The sequence below is a fragment of the Etheostoma cragini genome, chromosome 16 (assembly GCF_013103735.1).
Source record: "Etheostoma cragini isolate CJK2018 chromosome 16, CSU_Ecrag_1.0, whole genome shotgun sequence".
In the NCBI taxonomy this organism is placed as follows: Eukaryota; Metazoa; Chordata; class Actinopteri; order Perciformes; family Percidae; genus Etheostoma; species Etheostoma cragini.
In genome coordinates, this window is record NC_048422.1 from 10,080,184 (window position 1) to 10,105,309 (window position 25,126).

General features: G+C 39.3%; 2 protein-coding genes across 2 annotated transcripts in view; both read right to left on the bottom strand.

Moving 5' to 3' along the window:
- Nucleotides 1–2,668: 2,668 nt before the first annotated feature.
- slc26a1 (solute carrier family 26 member 1) lies at nucleotides 2,669–12,914 on the bottom strand. Its single transcript, XM_034897315.1, is given in 9 exon segments — nucleotides 2,669–4,440; nucleotides 4,562–4,849; nucleotides 5,040–5,223; nucleotides 5,591–5,822; nucleotides 6,019–6,265; nucleotides 6,984–7,181; nucleotides 7,721–8,160; nucleotides 8,163–8,186; nucleotides 12,764–12,914. Coding segments are annotated over 9 exon segments (2,232 nt in total). The 5' UTR covers nucleotides 12,807–12,914; the 3' UTR covers nucleotides 2,669–3,864.
- Nucleotides 12,915–19,287: 6,373 nt separating this feature from the next.
- The window catches only part of si:dkey-247m21.3 (5-hydroxytryptamine receptor 4), a 48,827-nt gene continuing 42,988 nt past the window's right edge, over nucleotides 19,288–25,126 (bottom strand). Inside the window, exon 7 of the mRNA XM_034897320.1 lies at nucleotides 19,288–20,460. Coding sequence (XP_034753211.1) covers nucleotides 20,391–20,460 — 70 coding nt within the window. The 3' untranslated portion in view covers nucleotides 19,288–20,390. The remainder of the gene's footprint in view (nucleotides 20,461–25,126) is intronic.

Sequence of the window (25,126 nt, forward strand, 5' to 3'; positions counted from 1 at the left end):
CTGACTAAGCAGATTACAGGTCAGATCACATGTTCATAGTGGCTGTCTCAGAAGCCCGAAATATAATGTAAATCCTCCTCTCTCTAACCTTGCTATTATGCACAAAATCTCTCAATTGATTCAGATTAATTTAAAGAACTAATCCAGGAATAATTTTTTTATTTGATTCCTGTCTGACGGCAATGTTGTCACCCCCCATGACTTCTGGATCTGCTGTGTCCGTAGTTTTTGTAGGAAATGACACGCAATCACTAAATCTCGTCATGCAGTAATGAATATTTGTGCAGTTGGCGTCTGACACCGTAATGACGGAAAATCCTCCTGAAAATACAGTTGGCTTATAATTGATTTTCACGGGGTTAACAATTACATTTCAGTGTTTCTTTCTTAAAGGAATACTTCGCCATTATGAGAAATAAACATTTCGATTTTTGATTTGGTGAGCGGTGGATGAAAAGGTGTTTTCAATCTTCTCAATTTAACGTCCACCAAAAAGAGGATCACATTTTACCCCCCAAAAACTATACATTTTAGGATGCTTTCTTTTTAAATCAACGCAAAATTAGGACGGAAACGCCACTTTTAAGATTTACCGTTTCTTCGTCGACACCTTTTGACTGACGAAATGGAGGATAGCGTAAGCTTTCTTTTTAGTTAACTCTGTGTTTGCAAACAATGTTCTCAATGCTGAGTTCATGTGTAGAGCCCCTGGTGACACTTTGGGAAATGTTTCATGTTGTGTCGAGCCTTCTTAGTATTTAAAACATTTAGATTGTAATGCTATGAAAGTAGTGCCCCTAGCACTCCAATCCAAAAGGCCATTTGAAAACAAAAATGCGGTCAATCTTAAAAGTGGTGTTTCCATCCTAATTATGCATTTAAACAAAGTTTGACTCAGGTACATTCACAAAAACACCCTAGGTTGCACTCTGGCGAGAGTTACACTTTAAGTAGACTTGCATCTTTCTTCCTGTTTTTGTGTCATTAAAAACTATTTTGACCATAACAAGACATTATGTAAGTGTTTAAAAGTATAATATTTGTGTTGGCAAATAGTAGCCATGAGTACATTATCTCATGGACTAATGGATAGTTGAGTGGAGCCTGACACAGCTGCACCGTGTTAACTGTTAAAGCTGCCCAGGTTGTCAACACCAATCATCATTTTTAGGAACTTTTTTGGGGGTTAGTTTTTAATTTAAAAGATGAAGATGACTCCAAAATAAGTGGCAATATCTTTTACATTTTACTATATAAATACTCTTCTTTTAGGCTTCAGCTAGTGACAAAAAGTGCAATTTTACGTTTACTTTTTACATTTATACATCTTCCAGCATATTTATTGTCAAGCTTTTTTAAAAGGGGCAGTCCACTATATCTCAATAACTATTAATTCCATCTGTTTACATTAAGGTCTGCAGATTATCCAGAACTACACCATTATTTCTGAAAAAACTGATTGCTGCTGGGCTTAGTACATTAAAGCTGTGGGCCATAGAATCAAAACAATGAGCTGAAAGATGCTTGAAACACTCCTTTCTTCCTTGATATGATAAACATGGTTAATGGCAATAATTCAGACACAAGCTCTTCACTAAAAAATTGTCAATTTAATTCAAGTATTAAACATTAAGGCAGTGTTTGTACTCTATATGTGTTGAATGTCAACACTGTCAAAAATGAAAATGAAACAGACTTCCCCTAACGGATAATGGAATCATTATTCAAGTTATTGTGCTCATATAATGCTCGTTTTTAGGTTCATAATTGTATTAAGAGGTTATATCAGAATAGGTTTACATGGTTTATTTTAAACCATATTTTTGTTGTACTGCACATTGCTGCAGCTCCTCTTTTCACCCTGTGTGTTGAGCTCTCTGTTTTAGCTACAGAGTGAAGCATTGCACTTCTGTTCCATCTTTGTTGGGAGTCGCACAGCCGCAGTAGCTAGGTCAGCACTGCTAGCCAGTCAGAAGCAGAGTATGAGGGTGTGCAATGCAAGCAGCTAGACAAGCATTATAACGTGTGTTACAAAGTGATGCACATTTGTCACGGAAGTAAAGGCTGGACTACAATAGAACAGTTTGGAGCAGTTTGTGAACAGGGTTTTCTCAGGAGCATGGTAAGTGCCTGTGAGGCTTTTCACTTTGGAAGCCTGTTACATGCACAAAAAAGATATCTAACAATTAGGGAAAAAGCCAAAAAGCATAACATGAGCACTTTAAATTGATGCGGGGAAAAAAGTTTGATGACATAACAAGTGCCTTAAAATACAAAAAGATAATCTTCTAAATGTACAAATATGAATGTCTTCATTTTATCACAGTAGCAGTTAACATTAACATTTAATGATGAAGTAGTAAAAGTAAAAATACATCCATTTTGAAGGATTACATACATAGGATACTTTTTAGGCATAGTTATTGTTTTAATTCAGGTTTTGCATTTGGCAGTGACAGGATGAAAGACATAACTATAAACAGTGATTTAATCAGAAAGAGACAACATCTGCTCTTAGTCTGCAAGGCACAAAACATTTGATTTAACATCCCAGTAACAGCTAATCATTTTGATAAAATAAGTGGCTTCACTTGTTGCCATTGGTTTCAATATACATTTCAGCAGCACCAAGTGTTGACTTGCTTTCATCCAGAATTTATTTTATTTTTACCAAGAACATATCAAGAACAGATATAGCTGTCATTGTTAGATAAACAGGAAACATGACAGGTAACTTGTAATGAGGCCAGGTTTGAAGGAAAGGCTCTCTCTATGTACAGTGTGAGACAAGTCTCAGAAAGCAGTCCTCGAGAGTCCCGAGATGCTTCTCTTCCTGCCATGCACAAGTGCTTCTTCTTGAAGTCAGGAAGCATTTAACTGGCCTTTTTAGAAATGATTTTGAGGTCCTATGTTCATAAAAGCCACAGGAAATACCGGTAATAGTGGCTGAATCCACATATCTGAACTCTGGACTCCTGGATTAGAGCCATTATGGACTTTGACCAAAGGCTTCAAGTGATATAAAAAGTAAAAACTGCTTTTATTACAATGAGCATTGCTTTGAAAGCAGGTAATAACCAGTAATTTTATAGGAACAAACCTGTTAGTTATTGTAGTTATTCTTTGACTGTGTGTGGTCTTGTATCTGTCCTGTTGTCACCGTTGTCGGCTGGCAGCAGGTCATTTTGTGATACTTTGTCTTTTTGTCCTCTGTTTTGACACAAAAGCCTGAACGGCAGAGGTCTAGCTGAACCACACTTGCAGAGGAAGGTAATGAGGGAACATCATCAAGCTTAACTTGCAAAACAGTCCGTCCCCCTTATTGTTGCTAGAAGAACTGATATCAAAATACCAGTGTATTTGGAAAAAGTAGTTTATGATATAAAGTCGGAATCAGATATTTAGGGCTTGATGCAGTTAGGCAAGGAGGAGGAAAACTGGCCTGAGAGGGACATTCAAAGGCATCGTGTGCATTGGATCCTGGTTGTTGTAGGATTTTCCCCTTTAGAGCAATCGTGAAAATGACCCATTTTTTTTTCTAACTGGGCATCAGTTTAAAAAAATAATTGCAAATTTTTTATGCACACATGGCCTATTTTAATGAAATGGCCCTTTTCCAGGAATAAAATTCCATTTTGTTTTTTGATCTTGAAAAAAATGCTTATTTGGCAGATCAAGTGGTCAGGTTATTTAAAGGTGCAAAGCTTCAACAATATACTTGGTGTAATACTTCTCCTTATTGAACATTTTTGTTCCATGTTTTCTTGGACAAGGCTTCCCTAAAGGCTACTTTGAAGCTACCTAATGAATTATTGTCATAGGTGGCACAATAGCAAACCTAACTTCCCTCTCCTTGTAGCTGCTCTATACCACAGAGTCTTCTAACTTGCTTTCTGCAGATATACTGTTTGCATGAAGAACTGCAGCGTGAACTGTGTGAAACAGCAGGCTGCTCATGTCTTTGTCATTTTTCCCAAAGAATTGTCCCTTCTGCAGAGTATTGATCACTGAGGTATTACAGTTGGCGAAGAGCACGCTCACCCCGATCTCTTTATATTCCTTAACCAGCACTTCAAATGTGGCCATGCCTGTAGAGTCTATGAAGGGGATGCCAGAGCAGTCCAAGACCATCGTGTGGAAGTCCAGTTCTCTTTGAATAAGTCCAATAACGACCTCTCCGTTGTTTTTATCCCCGTTTGCCTTGGCCCGCTTTCTCATCATCTCTTTGGCCGCCTTCTCTGCCTTTCTTCTCTTAGTCAGCTCCAAGAAAGGTTCAACACCAACAGCTTTGTAGAGGGATCTGAGGAATGCGTCCTTATTTGCGTAGTACAGAGGAGCCTGGAAGCGGAAGACATGAACTCGAGGTGGTGGCATTAGGTTCTTGTACTGGTCCATGTCTTCGTAAAGATCAGTGTCATTGGCTTGGCCCAGGAGAGAGACCTGATGTCAGACATTAGATTGGATGAGATTATTTAAGGTTATGTTTTAACTTTTCACATGCTAGAATGATTGCCATTTGCACAGCTTTCAAAAGCCATTTGATATCAAGTCCGTTCCTCACCTTGGGGTTCTGGATCTTGAAGATGATGCAGATCATGGAAAAAACTGTTCCGACCAGGAGACCGAGCTCCACACTGATCAGAGCCGTGGCTGACATGGTGACCAGCCAAACTATGCCGTCGTTCCGGCTGGCACGCCACTTAGCCGGGACATCCTTAAACTTCCTCAGTGCCCCCCGAAGGCTGACAATGATGATACAGGCAAGAACACACTTCTGGAGAGCGTAGAAGAAAGGCGCGAAGTAGAGGACGACGAGAAGGACGACTAGGGCGCTGATCAGACTGGAGACCTGGCGGAGGAGAAATGGAGAAATAAACAGAGACAGAGGAACTACGAGGGATTTTATAGTGAGTATTTTCTACAGAGTTAACATGAACAAATGCGGTTAGTTTTGCTACTCTTTTTTTTTTGCTGGGGGTTCAACAGATGGCCTTTAGACAGACTCCAAGAATTACAATTTTCAAAAGTGTGAAATTAACCTGTGTCTGACAGCCTGTTGAGTCCTTCACCATGGTTTTTGCCAATGCTGCACTGGTGGTAAAACAGCGGAAGAAGGAAGGGATGATGTTACAAAAGCTGATGGCCAGCATCTCCTGGTTGGGGCGAACCGTGTAGCCGTTTTTCTTCGCAAACATCTCGGACAGCGACACCGTGAAGGCAAAACTATAAGATAAAATGAAACTTTGTTTACCAGTTAAGCCTGTGAAATAATCTTTGCCCTCAAAAGCATGTGAAGACCATTTTAGACCTGATGGTGATTTAAACCTGTTAAGATGCATTTAGTGTGTTCAACAAAAAGTGTAAGTCAAATAGCATTTTTTTCCTTCCCTACACAGTAGGGAAAAATGAATTCTTGCCCTAAATTAAATGTATGAAGACTTGATGTGTTTTCTGGAGAAAAGGTGCAATCAAACAGTGAGAGCATGTATCCCTGCCAGATCCAGCTACAACATTATATTGCATCTTTAAAAACCTAGATAAGAGACACATGTAGAGGCCAAGCAAACATGATAAATGCATTGTATATTACCTAATGACAGCCAAAGGAATGGCATCCAGTGCCAGCCGTGGCATCAGACTAAAGCTGGGCGCCTGGGGAGGAATAAACCCTGTGGGGATGTGACCGGAAACACTAGAGCCATAATTGCTGTTCAGCTCCCCGAAATGGCTGGCCAGCGTAGCTCCTGCCACTACTATCAGCTCAGTCGGCAGAGGGATCTTTAGACGATCCTTGTAACGCTCCTGGATCTCCTTCCCTGCCACTATAATAAAATAATTCATAGAGTTAATCTACTGTATATGTAGACATACTGTATGTTTCAAAAATGTATGCTCAGTACTTGGAGTTCTTTGTCCCATGTCATTATGGTAAGTGTAGTATATCGTTAATTGGAAGCACAATGTAGTTTACAATAGTGACTGAGAAGTAATGGGGAATGTGTAAAATAGACGTCTTACCTAATACAGAGATAGATATGGCGCTCGTGATGAGGTCACACAGGTTGGTCTTATGAATGTTGGCAAAGATGTTGATCCAGGTGACAACAACTGTGCCGTAGCCCTGATGACGAGGGATCTTTAGACCCAACAGGTATTTAGCCTGTACAGTGAGGATGGTAAAAGAGGCTCCTGTGGCAAAACCATCCAGCATAGGGGACGAAAGGTATACAGAGACGAAGCCTAGCCGAAACACGGCCATTATGAGCTGGCGAGGGGATCGGGAGGTAGAGCAGATGAGGAAGAGAGAGAGGAAGAAAGAGATCATGGATGGGAATAAAAACGTCACTTATCAAATGAAATATCTCAACATGAACATGATGCATGATGCAGATTGTCAAAAGAAATTCTACAGACGTCCATGGTTACCAGATGATATAACCTAATGACTTTGGTGATTCCCTAACTTTTCCTTTCGTGCCATAATAAGGTAAAGATTTTTGTTCATAGTAAAATTTCTCAACCACTACTGGACAAATTGGCATGAAATTTGGGAACGACATTTGTGTCCCCACAGGATGAAATGGAATAACTGGCCATCCCCTGATTTTCTTTTAACCAGCACCATCATCAGGTCAAATACTTTGGTTTGTAACCAAATTCCTGCAATAAATAATGGCATAAGCCAAAGACTGTATTTTCTGTTAAGCACTAGTTAGAAAATGTCAACATGCTTACATGCTAAACTAAGACACTGATCATGGTAAGCATTATCCCTAAACATGAGCATGTTAGCGTTGTTACTGTTACATATTCGCACACAAATGACAGCATGTACCTCAAAGCAATGCTGTACCATATAGCCTTTACATTATAGCCCATGTTCTTCAAGGGGAAATGGATTGCAACTATCTCACCAAGAAACTATAAATGGATACTAACAAAATAAGCTGCTAGTAGTCAAAAATAGCATCTTTATCCTTTACCTGATAGACGCCAGCCAGGAATGTAAGGGCAGCAGCGATGCTGATGGAGTAACACTCCTTCCCACACTGCAGACCCATAAGCTCCACGCTGTGAAGTTTACCAGCCGTAAGGTTAGCGCCCAGTGTGGCATTAAACACCTCTGGGCCAGAGTCCTCATTGAGGTCAAAACCTGCCAGGAACATCTCCTTATCCACCACCTGCAGGCAAGTAGAAATCTTAATTTATCAAGTAAAAAAATACAACAGTAAGTGATTACTATCCTCAGTTGCCTTAAGTGATCCATGATCGTAATTGACCTCTTCCCAGTGACAAGTATTAGTAGGAAAGACTTTAAATGCAGCAAGATCATCATTTCATCACAGTTATCTATCACGAAGACTGATATTCAAAACAGATTGTTATTAAACAATATTAATTATCACCAATTTTAATCTGTAAAGTTTGAGGCTTTTTATTGGATAGGAAAGTTTAAGACAGGAGGGGGGGGGGGGGGGGGGGGGGGGGGGGACTGAACCCGAGCCCCTGCACTAAGGACTGAGCTGTTCATGGTGTGCAGGCCCAACCATTATATTTGAATATTGAAATAGAAATGTTTCTTCCAATGCATATTAAACTATTTATAATTATCATTTTTACATAATCTTGTAAATTCTTTTGATTTACATGAAAAAAAGAAATAAATAAAACATTTCTTCCTAAACTGTATGCTCATTACTTGCCACTTGTTATCCATTACCTGTCCAACCATGAGGCTCATGAGGCTGAAGATCCCCACAGAGACATGTCTCGACGTCCCCATGAGGAAGTAGATGATGTTGGCGTAAAATGAGGTGTATAAACCATAGATGGGCTCCACTCCTGCCAGCAGGCAGTAGGCGATAGCCTGCGGTACCAAGATGATACCCACGATTACCCCGGACATCAGATCACCCCAGACATAGTCTCGGAGCTTGTATTTAGGCAGCCAGCGCACAACGGGGAAGAACCCGGTCAGGGTGGATCGGACTCTGGGCCCGGAGCAGGTCACACCCTGCTTCAGCTTGGATTTGAGGACTGATGCTGTGGTCTGTCGCTGTCGAGCCTGACGTTCCAGGAGAGGTGGTGTGACTTTAGTGACCTCCTCCATGGTCCCAGGTAGGAAGAGGATGCAACAAGGTGAGAGGAAGAGGGAGGGGAGGTGGATGTTGTTGTCAGCTGTGCTCCTGGGAGGTCATCATCAAGGAAAATTTAGTAAGGGGGAAGGGGAAGGGAGATGTAGGAGACAGACAGGAAAATGGAATAAGTGAATACCAGTGGAGATGGCTTCAGTCCATAGATAAAATACTGTATATTCCTGTTAGGTCACTTCATAGTGTGTCTGATAAAGGGTTGAGATTAGGACACGATGATGAAGACTTTAAAGAGGACCAATCCAAGGATGTCAAATCATGTGCAGCTTTATTCAAACAGTGAACAAACATGACACAGTGAGTTGCCTCTGTATACACACAAATGTCTATTCCATAGTGACCATTCACCATCAGAATAACTCTGTTTCTTCTAGTCGTCTTGTTCTGCAGTGGTCAGTTAATCTATTTCTGTGAAACAGAGTTACCTTTGACACGACTACTTATTTGTGAGACAATTCTACTAGCTTACACATTCTGATCTATTCCTTGAACCTAGTGTCCACTTTATGCTGACTCTGCCCTAAAAGCTCCCTCTGAATGGTTTACAGCACTTTAACTTTTACATGCATGACTATCAACCTATCAGTGTTTTCTGTAGTATATTTGAAATCTGGGTCATTTACACATTTACTTTTTAGGAACAGTTCTATTTGTAGATGTCTGGATTTGTAATCATCCTTTAAACTTCCTAATCAGCCCTGTGTGAATGTTTATTCAGGAATATTATTTCCTACAACCCAACGTCCAAATCAAAGTTCACTCAAGACAACTGTTCTGTTAAACTTCAATGAATACTCAACAGTTGGCCCGGTGTTAATGAGCTCCTTTTCCCAGAAGGGTTAGGTTAGGTTAGGTTAGTCAGTGACGAAGATGTGCTGTTGCGTGTCAGTCATTGGGAAAAGTGCACCATCATCATCTTCTGTAATGATTTATTTTTTTAATGACATTTTTTTTTTTAAACATGTGTTGTTGGGTTATTTTGTCCACTTTAGTCCCCATCTACGCCGTGCTATAACATGTTTTCAGAAACACATTTTTGTATTGTTTAGCTATCATTTGAGAAAGGTTGTGTCACAGGAGGCCTTTACTCAGCTGTTTTCAGCAGCAGCTGCGTCTCAGCACTGAAATCATAAAACACTCTAATTGATGGGTTATCGTCTTCAGCATTGGCCACTGTAACCCACTAATATGATGGGAGAAAAAAAGAATAGAAGAATCAACTTTTTCATGTATACAACTTCCATCAGATTTGTTGATTTGCAGTTGTTTCTAATCAGATTTAAGTTTCATCGTGCGTTTCTTGATTCTTTTTTTCTTCTTTGTGGATTTATTTTGTGTCCCTTTTACTTTGCAAGCCTTTAATGGTTCACTTTGCATAGAAATGACCCTGTAAACAAACTAATACAGAGTCCAGTCTGTGTTCATCTGGGTCTTATAAATCCAACCTGCCTTTTTCAGATGAAAGACACAGGAGATAAATAATGAGCCTGTATAGCTTTGAGGTGTAACACATAAAGCAGAAGAACATATTCCAAAAAGTGGTCAAGAACACAAGAACTACCTCCCATTTGTGTTTAACACTCCTGCCAACAAAATGTCCACTTTAACAAGGGTTTCTTTCAAGTATAGCTACACAGACACCTGATTAACTGCTGAACATGACAGAACTCACACTGTGGACCTAAAGGAATCAAAAAATAAAATTGAATTCAGCGCCAACCCTGAACAGCGCTTTGATTAAAGCTGATGTAAATCATTTCAGTGTTCTCTGTCTTAAATCATTTAATATAAAAGCACCCCACCGCTGCTTAGAAATGACCTGAAAGCCTACCTATTTTGTCTTTCATGCTTAGTTTAAGTTGTTTCTATCCAGTCATGTTACAAGTTTATGGAGGCGTAGTTTCCAGTAACAGAAAGCACACGGATGACTCCTCAAAATGTGATCATTTTTATCCACCAATTTACATCATCCTATAAAATCTTCAATATAAACTTTTTTTCTTTTTTCAATCTACTACAGCAGGCTAACAATAGAAATATAATAACTGAACATTTATGTTGGCCAAAAGTACAAACAGAAACATGTAATTTCATGACACATATCATGACTTTTAAAAAACCCTTAGGGTCAGTCCACATGCTGAGTCTTCATATACAATGCCAATACCAAAGCCAGGACCATTGTCCCTTCGTCCCTTTCAATTGTGAAACACAACAATAAAGATACAGCAGGATGTAAGCTGGTAGTTTTACCCATAAGCGGGATTTACAGGGGGGGCAATAATCAAAACTAAACAGTGCAACACCACCCCCCCCCCCCAAAAAAACAATTTTGATTTAATGTCCCTTACATAAATGAAGACATTTGCTCCATAAGTTGTTGCAGAAAAGGCACAAATGGTTGCCGAAAAATTCTCCAGGATGCAAAAAATTACGTTTTTTGTTATTACAATACAAAATTTGTTTTTTGCTCAAAGGTAGAGCAAAATGCCCCCCCCCCCAGAAACCCAAAGTTACACCCTTGGTTACACCACTTGTTAATCCCCTGCCAAAAACCTTCAACATGCACAATAATTAACAATACCCGCCCAATACTCTTATAACATCTAACTTCGTTGTGCTGCTGATGTTAATTTGGAGAACAGGTGGTTTTGAAAAAAGCTTTAAATCATTGTCCAAGCCTTCATGTTTAACTGAACTTGCAAAGCTAACAGTCGAGAGTCAGTTTTCAAAAGATTTGGCATTAAAGAAAATCCTAAAGGATACAGTGATTACTCCTAAACCGTCCTTCTCAAGTGCTTGACTTTACTACACTAGATATTAGATGACTCTTGTTGAAAATGACTAAAAAAATACTCAACTTGCTACTTTTGAAGGCAAGAGAAGGAACCAACACCTTGCCTAGTAAGTAATACTCTCCAAAATGCAGTGAACAACATACAACATACCCTGTAATTCTTACCTGTCCAAGACAATTTTCAATTTACACAATGCAACTTAAGAGTGTAGATACGCTCAAAATAGTAGGCTATGAAAGAATATTAATGGAACTACAGGATATCATCTGAATTACCTATAAACAGCATGTGTCCTGTATGTGCTGCAGACATCTTTTCATCTGCAGATCATCAAATCTATGTTCACGAGCAACCTATTACAACCTATAACAACATCAACTACTCTCCTCCATCATGTTAGAACTGCAGATGCTATTCAGGTGGAATAACTTTGAAAGCATCAGCTGTCATTTCTCTACATCTAAATCCAAATTATAAGAACACACAGTTCCAATCAATATGTGACAACACCTCACCTGCAGAGTCACTGGCACTGGGACAAACAGGACCTCAGGTCTCTAATGTGAAGGGTGCTCTGAGTAGCCTGCCTTAACTTCCTCTCCTTCTATCTCTCTCTCTCTCTCTGATGTCATCTGAGCAGTCGGACAGTAGTATTTGTGAGTGTGACCTCTGCTGGATACATAGTGAGATAAAAGCAGACGTTTGCTCACCCTCACTCAGTCAGTTCCCTACTGGCTTGGTTGGCAGGAGTGGGTGGGGCTTGTCAACATTTTTACCTACTGAAGAGCAAATACGTGCTTTCTATTCTGCACAGGTCCCGGTGCCGTCAGACCACGCTTTTTCATCAACGGTAGTCATCTCACGTTTCTAATGTATGATTCATGTGAGAGTAATAACTGACACTCATAAACACACACACACACACCAACTTATATGCAAATGGTAGTGATGTATGCGGGTATTTGCATATAGAGGGGGGAAGTAAGATCCAATCACAAGTGGTCAATCAAGACACATTTGGAGACACATTATGTTGCTAGGTAAAAACAAAGTTACTTATATCTGTCTGAGTGATTGGATCACCTAGGACAGATGCAAAAAATCTTTAAGCTGTACTGATCCAAACAGTAGGTTTTTGCAGTAGAGCTTCCCTAACTGGTGCCTGAGAGCCTCTGTCAGCGCAGCAATGATTACAGCATAGGTAAAGCTTACTGAAACACTAGCAATGAGAGTTACATTGTTTATTATTTAGGGATGTATGCTGGGAATGTAATGTTTGTCACTAATGAGAAAAAAGACAGTTCACAGTTTGAGACCAAATGAGTAAGAGTGTGTGTGTGTGTGTGTGTGTGTGTGTGTGTGTGTGTGTGTGTGTGTGTGTGTGTGTGTGTGCGGACGCAAGTGATTGGGTGTGTTCCTGTGTGCGTTTATGCTGGACTGAATGGCATCATTATAAGAGTGGAGACACGGCAGTTCCATTCATCTAATAAAGTCAGTCACTGTTAAGAAATAGAAAAGTTAAAAATAATATTGAATTGAAGATGGGAGTAACAATTATTACACAAATTTTAATAGGGGAGTGGCTACTTTATAGTGTGTGTGTGTGTGTGTGTGTGCGTGCGTGCGCATATCCCTTGCCCCGGGCAAAAAGCAGACCCCTCAGCCTTCACCCTGAGAGGATTACTGCACTGCCAGATTAAATCCACCGGCGGCATCATCTGTCTGGCCCACTGTCTACAAGCTTCATCACCAGTCCAGAAAGGGTTTTTTTAATTGTCTGGTAAGTGACAAGTCAAATGTGTGAGGACTCACCCAGACTGTACAAGAGGAGCAAACAGGAGGCAACATCAGCCATTCCTCCCTGGCTGGTGCTGCTGCATCCACCATCAGTCTGTTTTTGTCAATGCAGCCGTCCACTCTGCTGCTCACGAAATGCTTCTGGCTTCTTCCTGCTTCCTTCTGCAAAGCATGATGGGAGCAGCAACCGCCCCCCCTCCCCAAATGAGGCCGAGCAGAGGGGGAGGGGAGAGAGGAGAGGAGGGAGCGAGAGATTGTTGCCGGTGGAGGATGGTTACCATGGTGACTAAGGTTGAAACTACTACTACTGCACGTTAATCCTCCTTTTATTGATGCTAGATTATGTCGATGATGGATGCTTCTTGTCAGGCTCATCATAAATAAGGGATTTGGGCAGAATCAGTGAAATTAGTATTAGTATAAAAGTATTGCCAATGATTTTTGTGCAAGTGCAAGAGCAAGGAATGCTTAATGCTAAATGCATCTTGATCATAAAAACAAAGATTTGAAGATGATTAATTGACCGTTACTCATCGTCTCACAGTTTCACCCTCAGCTTCCTGGGGAGTTTTAGGGTGGATGCCTGAGGCAGCACCAAATCCACAGCATAAACCCAGGATTATCAAATTTCAATATCTCACATTTCTTTTAAAGGGTGTGTCAGTTGATATTCTATAAAAAATTAAATTATTATTATTATTGAATAATCTCACACAATTACAACCAAGTATTGTGTATCCGTGGCCAGAAATAACATGATAACAGTATCCTCCATTATCATGTGTTTTCATATTGATAAAGATGGGCCCTTTAGTATAGTTTGAGTAAATGCAACATTTAGCCCTGCTGCCAGCAATACTCACTAAAACACCAAATGCATATAAATCTGCCAATGAAAACAGTCACTAATAAATGCTCAGTTTCCCGCTGTCTGAGAAACTTTTGCCAGAAACTACAGTGCCCAGCTGATTCAGGGAATTATTTAGCCTATTTTAAAACATGCTAACTTTAAATTACAGATTTTTTAAATACAGATTTTCAGATTCAAGATGGAATTTAGAACTGGTATATACCATTCACTTTAAAAATAGAGGACGTAGAGTCAGTGACGTCACGCATTGATTAGTGAAATGCTGTCTTGAAGCCTGAAATTTGGCAGTATTTCTTTTGAACCGGACATGACAATATTTAATAATGAGACAGTGTAGCTGGGGAGGATGAGTGACTTATAGTGAGTGGCAAACCAACAGATCACTCCACTCTGCATTTCCACTCAGTTACAGAAAGTGTTGTGCTGTCTTTTAGCTCTTTGTTTGGATTTTTGGGCCAACAACGTTACAGTTCTGGTTCACTCTCACGGCTGTCACAACGTTTCATCTAACACAGTGACTGCTGGAGCTGCTCCCCCCCGCGACCGGACACCAGATAAGCGGACAAAGATGGATGGATGGAGTGACACAAGTTTTTTTGAACATTTTCATTAAATTGAAATGGCTACTATGGCAATCAAAAGTCATCATATATGAATTCAACTGGTCTCCATGAATTCAAAAGAGCCTCATCTTTCCAGTCATATTCAATTTATGCAACTCCAAGACCTTAGATTAAAGAAATATTCAAACACACCATTTATTGTTATTTAATAATTGTTATTGCCCAAATCGCACAGGGTTAGCGTGAAGTGGGCCTGTAAAGGGAAGATTCGTGGCTACAACTGTAGAACCCATTTTCCTTCACATATCTTAAAATGAAAGGTCAAGAGACTCCTTTCAAATGGCTATGCAAGTTTTTTTGCCTAACTTTGGAGCATTACTTGGCTCCCCTCCAGACATATTTTGGTTACTTTTTTCTATGCTTTCTCTCCCCTAGGTTAAAGCATTACATTTTCACATCTCACACAGATGTCACATATTTAAAGTATCTTTGGATGTAGCAGGTTGAGCTATTAAGGAAACAACCCTTGTAAACATGAAAGCTGAATTTGACAGACCTTATCCAACCACAGATAGGACCTTTGAACCACAAAGTTACTTCCTGATAACCCCTTGACATGCTCTTCTCCCCCATCATTTCTCAAGGATTACAAGTGTCCTTGAGCAGACACTGAACAATGGCACAATAGTTTATCCATTGACCCCTTGTCGTGTCTGTTTAGGAACGTAAATAAGTTTAAGGTTTTAAATTAAAAAATAATTTAGCTGTAACACAGGAAAAGTCACGAACACACACCTCTACATAACTTTGACCAACTCTAGGCACTTGGTTTCAGTGCTTTAGTGAGATTAGGTAGGCTTATCTTTTAAAATTCACAGGCTCTTTAAAGCATACTTATCTTTCTCACAACAAGACCAATTTAATGATGACTGTGCAAAAGTGTGTCCATGCTTGCAACCAGTTCCAGTGCCAAGTTCCAGGAAGATGCAGTTATTATGTAATGACTTGGAGAAGTAATTATATTTTTCTTGAAAAATGACAGTCAGCATGAAGAAATGGTAATGTTTGCTGTTTGCTGATTAACCACGTTAATATCAAATTGTAACTAAAGACAAGGTTGTTTGGTTTCATAGACAAAAAAAATAGGTTGGTTATTCCTGATTCAACCCTCTTACTGTAGAACTCAGCGTGTTTTGGGCTAAAGCCTAATGTTTTTAACAGCTTATCAGCAATGAACAGCTTCAACAAAGGGCGTAAAAAAAGAAAATTCTAAAACACTAAACGAAAATATCAAAAACTCTTTTTTTTCGTTCTTTCTTTCTATTTTAACGTGCAGCTGTAGAAGTCCCTCTCTCTAATCAGTTCACTTGATTGCTCATTGATTGCACCTCTGCCAGTTCCATTTAAGTGACCTGTAAACAGGAGTCTGTAAGCAGAGAGGAATGCCTGAGGACTGCAATGTTTGCACTTATGTGTCAATAATTGGTGCACTAATAATACACTTTTTAAAAGGCCAGCCGTTTTTATTTTTGAGTGGACAACCTTCAACATTTTTGACAGTATCGTGATTACTGGTAGGTTTAAAATAGCTTTAATATTTATTTACTTTTTTTAAATCAGCAATAAAACCAGGTGAAATTATTATTATTATTATCATTAACAATGCCTCCAAAAAGTTCATGACAGTTTAGGTTTTGTACAAGCATAATGTGTTGCACAAATGTTACATGTCCAATTTGGCCTTAAATAGACTATTCTCAACATGTGGGAAAAGCAAAGGTGTTACGGATTAGCTGCATTAACAAGGGCTCTGTTCTAGACCTGTGTCCCAGGGAGTCGTGAAACTGAGCCAGCATGCACAACACCAGGACTCTGAAACTGAAGCAGCTAAATGGAATTCAGTTATCAATAATTGTATTATTTACAGTTGTGCTTTTTCTACTGTGCCATGTCAAACTGTGTAGTGTGAAAAAAAGCGTCTCCACAATATAGCAAATCAACCTGAACTCGCCTAAGGAGTTCAACAGCAAAAAAAAAACTATTTCAGTGGCTAGTATTGTAGCTACATCTAGTGGCAGTGAGGAGATAAACTGGTAGGCTGTAAGAACTGACGTTACAGAAACTGCTGCTGCTTTCTCTTATCTCCGCAGTCTGACACCTGAACACACATTGTTAACCCACTTACTGTCAGTAGCCTACTGTGTGATAATTATCTTAATCATACACAGGCGTACACCATACAGGATGGTTACTGAAGCAAGTTGTGGGTGTCATTTCTAATTTAATTTGCCAAACCAACCGGTTAGTCTCCATCCTTTAAGTCCATTCTCTTTTAAAACAAGAAAAAAAACTTCTGATAACATGATTCCCAAAATATGTGCCTTGCGTCTACATTTGCATGTAGATTGGGCATATTGTTGCTCCATGTGGCCACACTCTAACACTACATTTCTCACTCTGTCAAGCACCAGTGGGTGTTTTGGGCCCTCTGGCCTCAGGGGGGCCGTGATGGGGCCATTAGGGCTTGGTGCACCACAATGAGGTGAAGAAGACACCAACAACACTGGAAATTGGACAAGAAACAAAGGTGAAATGTACAGTATGCTTTTCTCAAAAGTGTTTTCACGCAGTTTTTGTGGTTTACAAGAGAAAGGACTTCAGGGAAAGGGACTAGCTGGTTGTCTAGAAAATGTAGGTCTAGTTTATTTCCCCCCCCCCCCCTCCTATGAAGAGCCGCTCAGCAGCTTTCCGGACCTTTTTTTCTGGGAGCCATCCTGAACGTGCTTTAGGCTCAGGGTTACTGCTGATCTCTTACCTCCACATGCGATAACCGCTAAATCCATGAAAGAGTTTATTTAAAAAATCACAATTTAAATCCTGGAGGAAAGTTGTTGTTGTTGTTTTTTTTTATTGTTAGAAAAGCAGATTAAGCTGGATTCACACAGGTAGGCCTACAATTATATCAGGACTGATTTGTGCAATAAGAAGCCTTGAAATCTTCATGTCCTTTTTAACATTTTAATTCAACAGTATGTAAGCCCATGGTGACTGAGTCTGTTTTGAGTGACCTCACTGAATGAATTTCTCCTCTGGATTTACACAGTTAGGTAAATGATCAGCAGCATTAATTAAATGAGCAACTCAGCTCAAATACTGTTTTCAGCAGCAGAGGGAAAGATTGGGAATCATTGTGTTTGCTGTTACCAACTAGGCCTGCCACCGCCAGTAACAACTGACGGCTAGTAAAATGCGTTTTAGGCCCACATGTAATAGCCTAATACTAGTCTGTGCTTGATGCTGTGATGTTATGTGTAAATCATCAACAAAAGGTGTGCAAAGGCTAAAATAGTTGTCCACTTGCTATCAATTGGGGGCAATGTATTTGCTTAATATAATCAGTTAGCTAGATTTGACTAATTGTCACATTTGACTGGGGCTGGGCACTGGTTCCCTCTCCAGGGCGTCTCAAAACAAATTTTGCGGGTCATGATATTATACATACTGTATGTAAGGATTTATTGATTAAGCCAACCGCCAATTGAGGCCCATGCAGTTGAAGAACTAGGCTACTGTCAGACAAAGCATGCCCTCTGACTCTCTCCTGTGGAAGGAAGACACTGTTCACAAAGAATGCACTGTTTACAAAGTGTTTTAACAGTGTTGTATCTTGGGAGCTTTATAAAACAAGAGTCTAGAACAAGACTGTTGTAGAGCTCCACTTTACAGCTACAATAAATAAATACATACATGCAGGTTTAAAGAGCCATACCCACACTACTCTACTGACTCCGAACGCATGTCAGGATTTGGATAAATGTGCATGGTTTAAAAGACTGTCCACATTTTAAAGAGCAGACAATCAATTCACACCAAAATATTGTCAAATTCTCTGTTTATTCGTCATCTCCCTTGTGCACAATAAAGATGAAATACTGGGCACAGTGAACTATCAAAAGTTGTCACATTGTAAAAAGACATTCATTCAGCTCATCATCTGTGTAGCTAAACTTGAAGGTTGCGCATTTTAAATAAAAAAGGACAGATGATGAGTTAACCTTTGTTTTCTGAGGCGGAGATGCATATTGCAATTGACTGATGACAGAACGTGGGCGACTGAGATGGTATCACACCTCTGTGTGTCGATCTCCTGAACGTGTTGTGATAGGCAGACAGAGAGAGACAGATGGAGTTCAGATATGTAAACTGAGCATTAAACATCAAATGAGAGATTTACATTCTGTGTAAGAGGCATTTCTAATCTTTAACTGAAATGGCTCTGAGTAATGTGAACGGGTCACTAGTGCTGCCAACCCACTGAGAAAAGCAGCCTACTTTGAAGCTCTAAACTGATTTTAGCTGTATTTAACTGCTTTTGGCCCCTTCTTAATTATTTAGTTTTTAAGCCCTGGCTCTCACAGGCATCCTATGTACTGTAGGAGACTGATGCAAGCAAACTAGCTTATACATGCTGAGACTATACTTAATGCCCAACACAAAAGGGCAGAGAGAGAAAGGGGAGAATGAATGGCTGGTAAAAAAAAATAAAGAGACCAAATCAAACCTTAACAAGAGTGAATATTGATCCCTAGTGGTAAAAAAATCACTTAATTGCACTTTAAAACACAGTCTAACCATCAGCCAACTTAACGCATGGACAAAGTCTCTAATACGTAATTTGATTGACATCAGACCTTAATATTCACCTTTGGCTGAATATGCTTTTCAAGTTTAAAGAGGAAAATATTCATATTATTGCATTGTTATTATGCATTTAAAGGTCCCATATTATTCTCATTTTTCGGTTCATACTTGTATTTTGGGTTTCTACTAGTCCTAGAACACGTTTACATGCTTTAAAGTTCAGAAAAAATAATACACTAACATCTTAATATAACTGTAATCAGCCACTGTCTAAAATGCTCTGTTTTAGCGCCTGTTTCTGTAAACCAGCTCCCAAAAAGCCCAGTCTAGTCTGATTGGCACGCGAGAGACAAAAGGTGCATCTTTGCAAATGTAGTTCTCAATTCCTGGTGCAGTTACTCAGTAGGGTTGCTGTATATTCTAGAAATAACTCTCATTTCACAAATGTTTAATCAGACAAAACTTTTAAGAGTCCTCAAACTTTTACTTGTTGTGATATATGGGTGGCAGCATGTCCGTTTGGATGCATATGCACTGTCAGTGCTTTAAAGCCATGTGTTATTCATTCACAAAGAAGTCTTGAGTAAATTCTTACATATGTCAAATGTATCCCCTTGCAGGAAGCGTGATTTCAACACTGGCCATTAAGCTTTCCACCTTGCTCCTATGATGTAGAGCTTCACTAACAACACATTGGAAACTTCCAACCCACAGAGGTAAGTGCAACGATATTTTATGAGCCATGAAAGGTTTAGGCAAGTGTTTCATCACAATGGTCAACAAACCGTTTCAATGATGCTGTATTTCATCAAAAAATGTATTTTATTTATTTATTTCTAATTTTACACCCGCTGCCTTTTGTGTTTTGTTATCAGCTATTTCAAAATGAAATATAAAATGAAGGGTAAAAATACAAAATGTCCACTTTTGACATTACATTCAATGCTGGTAAAAGACAAGAATACAAAATTTCTGTACAATAAACTGAACTTTAATGAAACCTGCAGTCCACTGTTTGAGCAGCTGGCCGTTAGCGCTGCTGTAACTGTGATGGGATGTCGTCAGAGAGGTTAAAAGCAAAAGAGGCCTCTTATTCCAGCCCACTTGTCAGCCAGAGTTTGGCTTGTAGTCTGTTGCAGTTTTCTGAGATATGTGGCACTGGACCACTGACACACTCTTCCCCTCCTGTGATCCAGTTGTTCAACTGAGAAGGATAGTTCTTCACGGACTGAAACACCTTGGCATTGTGTTTCAGTCCATGGACCCAAGTACTCTACAATTGGTATTTGAGTTCTGCACCAGCCTGCCTCATTCGTTCCCCGAGAGTCAGATCTGACTTTCTGCACTTGTCTGATGCCTCTGACCCTGAACAGCACCAACAAAAGTCTTATGTTGATGATAGATCAAAAAGTGAATATCCGGTTGAGACAACCTTCTCATAAACGGGTCAGTTAACAAAGAGAAATCCAAGCGGCCATGAAGTCTTCGAAACGAACTCAAAGGGCCCTCACATCAGTTGCTGATGCCACAGCTCTGTCAAGGACATCCTCATAGTTGTCCAAGAGTCCTAGTACTGCTCGTTGGCCAGTATCGTCCGCCCGTTGTCGCTGTAGCTTCGGTTTGGCAGGAAGGACAATCTGAAAAAGAGATTTTTTTTTTTAGGTTCCATGTTATGCTCATTTTTAGGTTCATTCTTGTAATTGGGGTTTCTACTAGAACATATTAACATGCTTTATTGTAAAAAACCTAACAAAACATAAAAACATGTCTGATATACCTGTGTTCACCCTTTGCCTGAAACGTTTCGTTTCAGCGCCTGTCTTTTTAAACCCACTCCCCAAAAAGTCCAGTCTGCTCTGATTGGTCAGCGTGTCTGAGTAATGAATGACTGTAACTGCCCTGTAGTGCCACTTTCTACCAGTATATGGTATCATTGTGAGATCGCAACCCCACGGAAGTCCGGGCGGCTCATTGAAAGACACCATTTCTGAATACAGGCTGTACGCATTTCTGTGTGGATTTAGCCTTTTGAATCTTTCACAGTATTTATGAAGCACCTCAACCTGCTTCATTTTTAAAATAAACCGTGATATCTAATTTTTTTACAATGTTGGAGTTTTTTCAGTGATTAAAAAATGTATATTTTGTAACAACATACAATTCGCAACCTGCCCCCCACCCTTTGTCATCAACACCCACCCAGATAAATTCAAGAAAATATGACATGGTAACTACAAGATTCAAGACCATTCAGCAAATTAATAACAAAAATAGCCATAAACTAAATAAACGAAGTGACAACACCATAAGCCCCTCATACATCTCTCCCAGCACATAGGTGTAAACCCCAGGGTTGCCCCCCCCCCCAGAAATATTTAAAACATGCTGTGTATTATAACATTTTTATGTATACGTAAAATATCTGTGAGTAGTAAAACAATACAAACCCCCCAAAATGCTTATTAAGTTCAGAAACATTTTAGTCTCCCCCCTCCCTTGCCTCACAGTGGTTTGATCCACTTCCTGCTTTATACACAATTCCGGCCGTTTGACAGACCGTAGAAGTTCAAGTACTTTCCTTATTTTTTAGAGTAGACATCCAATCTTTCAAACCGTTTTATATGACTTTTTTTTTCAAATGCCGCCACCCTAGCCATCTCAGAAGCCCACTCCTGGATTGACAGTATCCCTTTATTCTTCCAATAAATAATCTTAAAATAATCTGTCTGGCTCTCATTAAACTAGTCCGGACTAACCATTTAATGTGCTTATCTATGCCATTTAGGATTGACCCATCTCTCAGGACAAATAATCTCGGGCTGAATGGAACCAGGGCCTCTGCCGTCCAACATAGGTTATCATGTATGCAGTCCAAAATTCCTGGGCCTTTTTGCAGGACTATTGGACATGAAGTAATTGGCCGTCTTTTGTCTTAAATTTCCAACCATTTGATGTGTCTTTAAGATCAATTCTAAACAATCTGATAGGAGTCAAATAAAAGAAATACATAATCTTGAACTGAATGAGGGGCACACTCCTAGCGCATGACATAGTCAATATTCCTACAGATTCTGTCCAAGTTTGTCACATGTGCTGCCTGAGCAAGCAGTAATACTCGGATATCTTTCCCATGTATTTTTGAGGGCCGTCCAGGCTCCATCCCCCAGGTTCTGCATAATCAGAGGATAATACCCTGCAGCCTCATGTCCTTTTCCTTATATCAACAACACTTCGTCTAAACATGCTGGTGCCTTTGGGGCTGAACAACTGGATCCAAAAATCCCCACTAACAGATGGCAAAGTTGCAAATATCTAAAAAAAAAAAAACTAAAAAAAACCTGAGACCTAGGGATTCCAGATTGCTGTACCACATCCTCAAAGGATTTCAATATGCAGCTGATGTACAGATCCCCTAGTGTGACAATTCCCTTTTCCAACCAATCCCTCTAAAAAAAGGGGCGATCTACTAATACATATTTTTGGATTTTGCCAACCACTTAATAGTAAGTAGTAAAGTATTTAGATATGGACCCATTTCAGACAGCTGGGCCACTTTGGTCCAAAGGAAATTTTAGTGAGATTATCGGATATGTTTTTGCCTTACTAAACAGTTTAACACAAAATGAAACCTTTTAAGGTTTTCATGGAATTGAGTTCAATTTCTTTCAGTAGCAGCCATTCCACGTATTTTCCCTCTTTGACTACCTCTTTACATAGAGTTTGGGACACTTGAAGCCTTATAATAATATTATAAAATCTACCATCACATTGACTGGCTCAATAAAAATAAAATAAATGCAATAAAAACAAATAAAAGATTAGATAATAAAATATGTTTAAAAAATAGCTCTGCTGGCAGAAATAAGCATAGTTTCTGTGGCAGAGTTAGTAAGAACAGAAAAGGAGGCATGGGAAATGAGTAAATAACGACTGGGAACTACTGTCGACATTCTTCTCAAAGTAGGCCGCAAAGTCCTCTGCGAAGAGGGAGGAAGAGGAGTGAGACAGGGAAAAAAGCATTCAAGCAGGGACGGTTTATAAAGGCAAAAAGAACATTTTAGCGTTTTTGTGTTGACAATTTATTTAAAGTAGTAATTGTTAGTACTTAGCAAAAAGGAAAATATTTCGTGATTTAGTGTCTGTTGACTGAGCTCAAGAAAACCGCAGCAAAATGTATTTGTTTGTCTGTGTATGATGTTCTGGTGGTTTACAGCCTTGACAAATTCAGGGTTTAAAAGTAATCCAAGTGCACAGGTACTAGATATTTTGACAAAAATAATCACATATATTGTTTTTCCTATAGAAACTGAAGTTACTCCCTATTTGCACAGGACTAGTATTTTCTGAGGATATGGGTAACTTTGTGGAAATTTCTAAATCACATGAGGTCCTCTGGTAATACCAGTCCCCTGTGAATAGGGCTTAAATATAGCAGGCTAATACTGGCCCTTTACTGAAGATGTTTGTCAGCAGATTGTACAGATTACAAAAAAAGCAACAGAAGTATTTTGCCAGTTAGTTTAGCACACACGCTCTGTGATCCCTTATCGTGTCCTCTGTAAATACACTCTGTAGTCCCCAAACATCTAAAGAGCATCTTTTAAAATTATGGTTCTTCCGACCAGTGGCTGAAGTTCTTGCCTTTTTCTACAAACAAAAATAGTGCCATGCTATAAGTGCGTAGAAATTCTACATACAGTAGATAATTATGTCAATGTGCTGTATGTCCAAATTAATACATTGAATTCATAGCCATAAAGAGCAGTTGTTACGACAAATGCTAATTTGGGGGAATTTAGGTATATCAAGGTAACTTTCCAGCAGCGTGTCTTTGACGTCCATGGATCAATATCAGGGAAAAATCCAGGTTACCAACAAACATGGAATAATAGTCTGGGGTCAAATCCTCCCCACGAAAATGTAACCTTGTCTCCCACAAATTACATTTATGCCCCAGTAATTTGCATTGGCAAGTACGTTTTGAAGGAAATGTAATGGCAGCAAACTGTGGTTCCAATGCAGAAAATGTTTTTAGGGTGGATGGTTGGGTGTAAATAGCACACAAATATGTCATCAGAGACCAGGGTTAGACTTCTGCATCCCAGGCATGGTTTGGATAAGGATATAAAAACGCTCACTTAAGTGCAGTGTAGAAGCAGTTACTGAAGTGGGATATGAAAAATGCCCAAGTATCCTAACATAAGAATAAATTAGGAGCGTAAAGCAAAGCTACTCTCTGTATTTGTTAAAATCCCCAAAATACCAGATAATATTCAGATTATACTGGGCATTGTTAGAAATTGTTCTTTTCTGCATTGTGCAAATTGTCATTTATTCTCTTCATATTTAGCTGCCAACAAAACAATATGAAAATATAAGCTTCGGTCCATTAGCATGCACCTTTGAGAAGGACCTTAACTTCAGCTTGTCAGTTGCTTGTCTTGTGTCATCAACACCCATGTAACAGCAGTGGGCTTTATTCCACACTGCACTAATCTGATAAAAAACTACAGAAAAGTTACCAGGAATAAAACAAGGCTAAATGTCTGAATATTGAACTTACTTACAAAGTACACCTCTGTGGCGTTTACATTTTGACACATCTGCATAATGGAAAATGATGCTTCTTTGTCTACTAGCAGTAGCTTTTCACTTTGCAGGCAACAATCACCTAGATGACTTGGATACTGAAAAAAAAGTCACTGCGAAAAGTAAATTCTAGTCAGCAATCTTCTGCCAGTTGCAGCTTTTCTTACTGCCTTGAGGGAGATTTGGGCTTTATTGCATTTATTTAATTAGATTGTCATGCATAAATCCTCAAATAGAGCCTCCTGCAAAATGATGTAGTGTTTTCTCGTTTTTGAGGCTAAACAAAACCCTGCTGATCCCAGAGATTTGACCCTGCACAACATTATGTGAAAACTACAGTACATGCATCATCTTCAAAACCACTTTAATTCAGTCATGAACAAATTCATTCTTACATTTAGCATCGTTAAAGTGATGCTTTAACTCACATTTAAATTAACATGTACAGTTGACCAAAACACTAATATATCGCTTAAAGGTACAATATGTAACATTTCTGCATTAAAAAGTCTAAAAACTACATATTTAGTTGAGTTGTCTACTTACACAAATACCAAAAATTGTTTTGATTGAAAGACCCCTAGCAGCAGAAAATTACAATTTTGTACGTTTAATAGAGCAAAGGTGTTGGTTATACTTCTTATCACCCCAAATTAATTCACATTTAGTTGAGTCACAGTTCACTTTGCTGAACTTACACACACATATACAGTA